Source organism: Oratosquilla oratoria, chromosome 19 (genome assembly GCF_046742065.1).
Source record: "Oratosquilla oratoria isolate Oo_2021 chromosome 19, ASM4674206v1, whole genome shotgun sequence".
In the NCBI taxonomy this organism is placed as follows: Eukaryota; Metazoa; Arthropoda; class Malacostraca; order Stomatopoda; family Squillidae; genus Oratosquilla; species Oratosquilla oratoria.
In genome coordinates this window covers 17,099,479-17,106,978 of record NC_134795.1, presented here as the reverse complement: position 1 = coordinate 17,106,978, position 7,500 = coordinate 17,099,479, and the positions used below count along the sequence as shown (strand labels likewise).

The 7,500-nt window shown below is 39.5% G+C and overlaps 1 protein-coding gene across 1 annotated transcript in view; it reads left to right on the top strand.

Annotated features, from left to right (window-relative positions):
- Window positions 1–7,500, top strand: part of LOC143035501 (uncharacterized) — a 92,156-nt gene that overhangs the window by 51,726 nt on the left and 32,930 nt on the right. The window contains exons 3-4 of the mRNA XM_076202368.1: window positions 5,699–5,841; window positions 6,722–6,977. Of these exons, the coding sequence (XP_076058483.1) occupies window positions 5,699–5,841; window positions 6,722–6,977 (399 nt within the window). The remainder of the gene's footprint in view (window positions 1–5,698; window positions 5,842–6,721; window positions 6,978–7,500) is intronic.

Genomic DNA, 7,500 nt, shown 5'->3' with positions numbered 1-7,500 from the left:
TTGTTGCAAAGAGACTAAAATTCACATACCAACTTGGCTGTCGATTTAAAATTAGAGCCAGATGAATGGCGTAATTATATGAGAATGGGCCTTATCTATAGATATTCTATTAGCATTATCCTTCGATTTCATCTTCCATAAAGCTGGATGTTCTCTATATTTGTGGATAAATTCCAGTAACACTTACCTCTCATTCCCCTTTCAATTACATTCCTTCATATTCATATTTCCGACAGGAGATGTAATTATTGTGTCCGCTTCAAGATGTGAATAGCTACTGAGGTTTGATGTTTGACCGTCGTTCTCACGATAAAACAATTTGTTAATGACGTTTGTCGCTTGTTAGCCGCCCATAAAATTCAGGCTCAGCCAAACTTGCTTCAAACCGTTTGACAAACGTGTTTGACAACCAAATATCTCATCACGTCCTTATCGTGAATAGAATCCTGTGGCTGTGCTATGCCACGCCCTTATGTGAATAAAGTCTCCTGTTTGTAATTTTAAGGCACGCCTTGCATAAATATATGTTTTAAATTGTACTGTGTTTCATAATGTATAAATACTCGTATGTATTCTTGAAATATTAAACTTTGCGCAATACCCGTCTGTTGAAGCGCGCCCCATTACGTATTATCAGATGACGCCAAGCTCAGAAACGTAACATAAATTGGCGGGAAAAGCTCACTCTGCTTTCCCATTGGCTGAAGATCTTTAAAACTACCGCTTTACGGACGTTTTGCCGTACTTAAAACGTCGGCTAACATTCATGGAATGTAAAAGGCCTAGTAGAGAGCAACCCGGACAGAGACCAGACAGGGAGAGAGATCAGAGAGACCAAAGACAGTTCCAGAACGAGAAAAGAATCAAGAAGACAAGAAAAGAAGCAGACGCCCAGGGCCCATCTGAATATACGTAGAAATTATTCTGCATTCGTCGATTGCGACAACTCCGCTAAACAAGTCTTTTGTACCACAACTATTGCCCGTCTCCAAGCGAATTGCACAGCCTTCGTGTTTTTCTCAAATAGTTTCGGATATTCTCCAGACTGATGCTGGTCTACGAGCGACTCTACAATCTCTGTGTTATTTTCTCAATTACGAAACAATATCCAATATCTGACGTGTTCCCTACTACCAGAAGCTTCAGCTACCAGAAGAACTACCAGAAGCTTCCCCTACCAGAAGAGTCACCGTACATAATCTTCGCCTTAAACTACCTATTTGTTCGCCGAGACCGTTGGTGCAACCTCAGCAACCGGTATCAATACTCGTCTACACCATAATCAAGACTTCGTTTCGCCCCCATATTCTTACGTTCTGCAAACAAAAGCACACTCAACAATTACTTGGTAATTAACAATTATCTATTTCATGTCATATATATTTATATAATTTTATTATTCTATGCCCATTTATGTTGTATGTGTTATTTTTGTTCGTGTAATAATATCTTATTTTAACGAAGAGTGAAATTATTTTGTCTGAACTCTCTGTCATTTGTCCGAACTGCGCACGGCCTAAAGTTTTCTATTTTATTTTCGTGTCTTGACTAGCCTGGCCCATAAGTGGGTCGTGACACCCTTAACAACCAAACTTTTGCGATTTGCATTACACTTTTGATACAAAAAAAAAAAAAATGCCACACAGTTGTTGCGCTATTGGTTGTACAAACAATAAGGATGGAAAAAAAAAATCTTCGTTGCCTTTTTACGATGCCAAAAGGGAAAACTCTGATCGAAAAGAGGAGAAGGGAAGCTTGGATATACGCAATCTAAAGAGAAGACTGGAAGACTTGGTCCTATGACCAGATATCAAGAAAAATTGTGTGGAGAGCACTGATTGGATCTGGATTGAAAATATTCCTGGATGCTTTCCAGGAACAAATTTGGTTGGTACATATGCTGGCTTGTTTAACTTGAAGTATAAAGGTGCCTCTAACTTTAAGAGATATGCTGCCACATGATTGTAGCATGAACCTGCCATGTATGTACTTGTTAAGGCATACTCAAGTCTTATGGAGTACTGTCTCAACACCTTGCAGTTGACTAAACAGTACCTGCAGAATGAAAAGAAATCCTAAAATTTGCACCTTTGATTGAATCAGCTTATAAACTACGTCATTAATGATCAGAATCTCGTTAGTCATATTTTTGTTAGTTATTAAAAAAAAAAAAAAAAAAAAGAAATGAATGAAGATTAAATTTGAGAACGTGAATATTCATATCTTATGTTGAGCATTATTCATCTTCAAAATATTCTTCTTAAAATATTGTAAATAGGAGTAGGGTCTAAATGACAAAGAGAACTTCAACGCACAACTCAACTTATTTCTTACTCGGTAAAACAAAATTGGCTGCTCTTGGTAATTGGATGATGATGGCAATCCTTCGTATGATCGGCTACAAAGTAATCATAAACTTCAAAGGACTTCTACTACGCTTTTATGGAGTCCTTTGTGAAAGCGCTTGGCATGTCTGCGAGCCATGTTAGGCCCGGTAGTTTTGAAATATCGTTTACCCGTTTATCATCACGCGAAGAGAAGGGGCCAAGAAGTTCCTCTCAATTACTGAGAATCAGTTCTGATATATATTGTTGTTTATTAGTATCTTCGAGCGCTTTGAAGTAAGTGGAAGGATACATTTTTACGTAGTCGTTATTGTTGATCTCGCAGCACCGCGTCACCTATTGCCTTACAACTAGTTGCACACACGTCGTTTACAACAGAGCTCCTCCGTCATGCACAAGAAAAGGACAATTGATCGTATGTTTTTTTTTCTGTAAACTGTTGTATCCAAGCTGACCTTTCATCTATCTATTCATCTATTCTTTCTGTACAATTCAACAAACTCTCATTAATTTTCTTTAATATAACAACAACAACAGGCGATATTAACTTACTGTATCATTGAGGACATAGAAAACTGACCCAGAACACACTCTCTCTCTTTTCTTCTCTCTCTCCCTCTCCTTCTTTCCTCTCTCTCTCTCTCTCTCTCTCTCTCTCTCTCTCTCTCTCTCTCTCTCTCTCTCTCTCTCTCTCTCTCTCTATATATATATATATATATATATATATGTACATATACAAATCATTTATGGTATTTCTTGTGTCAGTACAACTTTAATGTCATGTTTTAGGAGACTTTAATTGCACCTTTATGGACCAGAAGAACACAGCTTTCTTTTGTAGCCGGGTACTCGATATAGATCTCCCTTCTGCTTGTCTCCTTATATGTCCTTCGCTCCTTATATGTCCTCAACGACTCCACCATCGAGGATAGAAGCGCTAGGACACGTGTTGATGAGAGAAATGAGTACAGGAGAGTTTGAGAAACAACGTTTTAGATTTATCATCGGTCAAACGTTACGATAGGACTATGTCGATGGGCTAAATTATCTTTACGTTTTTTTTTTTTTTTTGCGTAAAAGTAAGGAATGAAATGAATAAGTAATTAAATGAATAAATTCATGAATGAATGAATAAATGATAAATTAATGGATAAATAAATGAATAGATGAATAAAGAAATGAATAGACAAATTAATAGATAAATAGATAAATGAATAAATAAATAAATAAGTAGATATATAAATTAATAGATGAATAAAAAATAGGTAAATGAATAAATTACGCACCCTCTACACCAGTCATTCACATTCTGTATAAGCCTAGGAAAACACACACACACACACACACACACACACACACACACACACACACACACACACACACACACACACACACACACACACACACACACACACACACGCAGTCATTACTCTTTGCTGTTAGGTGATTTCACAAATAGACATCCCCTTATTGGAAGAAATAATCTCATTTTTCAAAAAAATGACGCCAATTTGCATTATAATGTGATTGGCACTAAAGCCATTGCAAGGAATTATTTATCCAGAAAATTAACACACGTAAACACGTCAAGGAGTTGATTTGTTTTTAGTTTGTCTAATATTACGTCAAATTCAAACTGTTCAAACATGGCCCAACTAGGAGGGAGTATTTTGAGAGAGAGAGAGAGAGAGAGAGAGAGAGAGAGAGAGAGAGAGAGAGAGAGAGAGAGAGAGAGAGAGAGAGAGAGAGAGAGAGAGAGAGAGAGAGAGAGAGAGAGAGAGAGAGAGAGAGAGAGAGAGAGAGAGAGAGAGAGAGAGAGAGAGAGGCTGAAAGGTAATGGAGTAGATGGAGTAGGAGGAAGTATAGGAGGGGAGGAGAAGAAGAAGAATGAGGAGGAAGAGGAGGAGGGAAAAGAGAAAGAGGAGGAAGGCAAGGAGGAGGAGAAGGAGGAGGAAGAGGAAGGAGAAGAGGAGGAAAAAGAAGAGGTGGAGGAGGAGAAAGAGGAACAAGGGGAAGGAGATGAGGAAGAGGAAGAGAAGGAAGAGAAAAAGAGGGAGGAAGAGAAACAAGTGGGAGGAGAGGAGGAGGAATTGGAGGAGAATTAAGAATTAGGAATATGACGAGGAGGAGGAGGAAGAGGAGGAGGAGGAGGAGGAGGAGGAGGAGGAGAGGAAGGAAGAAAGGAGGAGGAGGAGGAGGAGGAAAGAAAGTAAGAGAGGAAGGAGGAGGAGGAGGAAGAAGAAGAGGAGGAGGAGGAGGAGGAGGAGGAGGAGAGGAGAAGGAATTCCTCAATGAAGCGGTGTTGATTGCCTGAGAGAAAACGCGACGAATCAAGATGAACGCGGTTGGGGTGGGTGGAGGGGGAGAGGAAGTGGGAGGGAGTGGGAGTGGGGGTGGGAGGAGGTGAGGGGGAAGGGAGGGGGAAGGAGGCAGGGGGAGTGGGAAGTAGAAGCGTGGGTGAGTAGGAAGGAGGTGGGAGGGGGGAGGGGGAGGGAGGGGGTGGGAGGGAGATGGGAGGGGGGAGGGGGAGGGAGGGGATGGGAGAGAGGTGGGAGGGGGAGGGGAAAAATGCAAATCGGTCAACTTCCCCTCAGCTGAAATCGAGTTACCCTCATATCAGAATTCTTTCCGAAGGAAGGAAAAGGAGAACGATGCTTATAAAGAAAAAAGGATATATTTTGGGCTGGTCCGATTGTTCGACATTCTCTTTCTCTTTCTCTTTTTCTCTCTCTTTCTCTCTCCTCTTGCTCCCACGACCCAATGACAGAGAAATACCGTCCCACTCACTCCAGCGTTCGGTAGTATTTTGGTCATAGGTTTCCGGTCAATACAATACGACAGAAGATTTATTTTGTCGACATATTTCAGAGAGCGGTAAAATATAAGCAACAGGAAATAAATAAAATAAAATAAAATGAAATAAGATTAAATAAAAGGTGGTAAAATAACATAAGGTGAGATAGAGTAAGATAGATTAAATTAATTTAAATTAATGGATAGAAAATGAAAAAATCAATATGGACTAGAATAAGATAAGATATAATGTAAAGATAAGATATATTATAATGACATAAAATAGAAAAATAATATAGAATAGAGTAGAATAAAACAAAACAAAATAAAACAAAGCAATTTAAGATACAATACGAGTAAGATAGAATAAAAAAAAGTTCAATACAAATAAGACAATTTAGAAACAAAATAAAGCAAAACAATTGTGTTCAGAAAAAAGAAAAAGAAAAAAAAAGAAAAAAGAAAATGCCCGGGAAGAAACGAACGGAGATGAAACGACCTTTCAAAAATATAGCGTCTGGTTGATCAATGATTCACTTCTTCCTTTTTTTTTCCTACAGAAGTGGAGAGCCTCTGGGGCGACGGCCACTTCCGGTCGCTGACACTTCACTGGACGTACGGGGGAGGCATCAACGATCTCTCCGGCTTCCTGGTGCACTTCTGTGAGGACCAGGCATGGGGGAAGTATAAGTGTCGTAACGAGGTGGGTAATCCGTACTCCAAACTCCGTTCATAAGAACAGAAGAACATAAGAATGAAGGAGACTGCGAAAGACCTGACGGCAGTTACATTTCCTTTACAACCTACCATCCCCATCCATAGAGTTATAAGAACAGAAGAACATAAGAATGAAGGAGACTGCGAGAGACCTGAAGGCCTACACTAGGCAGTTCCATGTCTTTTACCATCCACCATCCCCATTCATAAAGTTATAAGAACAGAAGACCATAAGAACGGAGGAGACTGCAAGACACCATAGAGCATGGCAGAGAACATCCGCACCAAACTAACAGAATAGACTTCATAAGCACGTAATCAGCGCTGAAACAATTGGTTGTTTGAAGAGAAGATTAGATCACTTTATGGTTAGGGATGGCAGGTGGTAAGGGACATGGAACTGCCTGGTGTAGGCCTTATGGTCTCTTACAGTCTCTTCCATTCTTAGGTTCTTATATTCTTATGCTCCACAGCTTTCGTGTCTCAATGACGTTCATTTTTCTCTCCTTAACTTTCTCATTCATTAGTGTAGTACAAATGTGATACTATTTTATCTTACTTTAAAACTATATTATATTCAAGAATCCATGTATTTTTTTAAATACTCCCCCCCCAAAAAAAAATTGTAAGGCTCCTGTGGATTGTAAAGTATTTAGCTATACCGTGTAAAGCATATGCCTAAATCCGGCACTGGCTTACAGTAATCATATATACCATAGCCTGCCGCCAGGTGATTTTATTCAGTCGACGTAAGCCTTCTACTGTATAGTCACAGAGAAACAATATTCTTTTATCCATTTTTACTATTTATTTGTTTTATTTAATTATATTTTTTTATATTTTGCTTTCTTATTTTTTTCATGCAGACTTTCGACCACACAGAAGCCAATGAGATTCCAACGAGTTCAGAGTCGCCCTTCCATAAGTACGAAATCACGTTGCTCGGCCTTCGAATGGCGACCAACTACTCCATACAAGTGGTTCCTCTTCCTCAAGGGGTGGTTCCTGTTGACCAGGGGGTGGAGCCCGTGGACCAGGACGTTGGGGACCCCGTGGCACCGTATCGCAACCCGCAGTATGGCCGAGCCCTTGGGAGGGAAATTATTGTCCAGACGAAAGGGTGTAAGTATAATGAGACTTCAGTGTGTGTCTGTTCTTCGCCGGACTGATAGGGCCGCCGGGTTTTTTGTCCCTTTGGTTCCATTTGGGAAGAAAGGGGAAGGGGAGGTGGGAGAGGTGGGGGTTTAGTCTCTGCGGGTTTTTGAATTTCTTGAAGAGCGATTTTGTGTTTGTTTTCCAAGCACCTCGAGTTTCGCGGTCTTCGGGATTTTTTTTTTCTATATATTCCTCTAGGTGATTGTGAAAAGACATTTTACTTTTGGATTATTCTACGGATCTCAATCTATCAGAAAATAAATCTAATTAAGAAATAAAAACAATTTCGACAAGTGCCAGCATTTGGTAAAATATTCTTGCATAGGCATTTGCAATGAAAACATTTCAAAGTTTTAAGACATAGATATATTCATTTACTTTGTGAAGTCTTTACTTATGAACTGGTTAAGGCGTAACTAATCTTTAATTAATATACACTCTACATCTATTTACTGATTGCATTAACTATTTTTGTCAATACACAGTACAC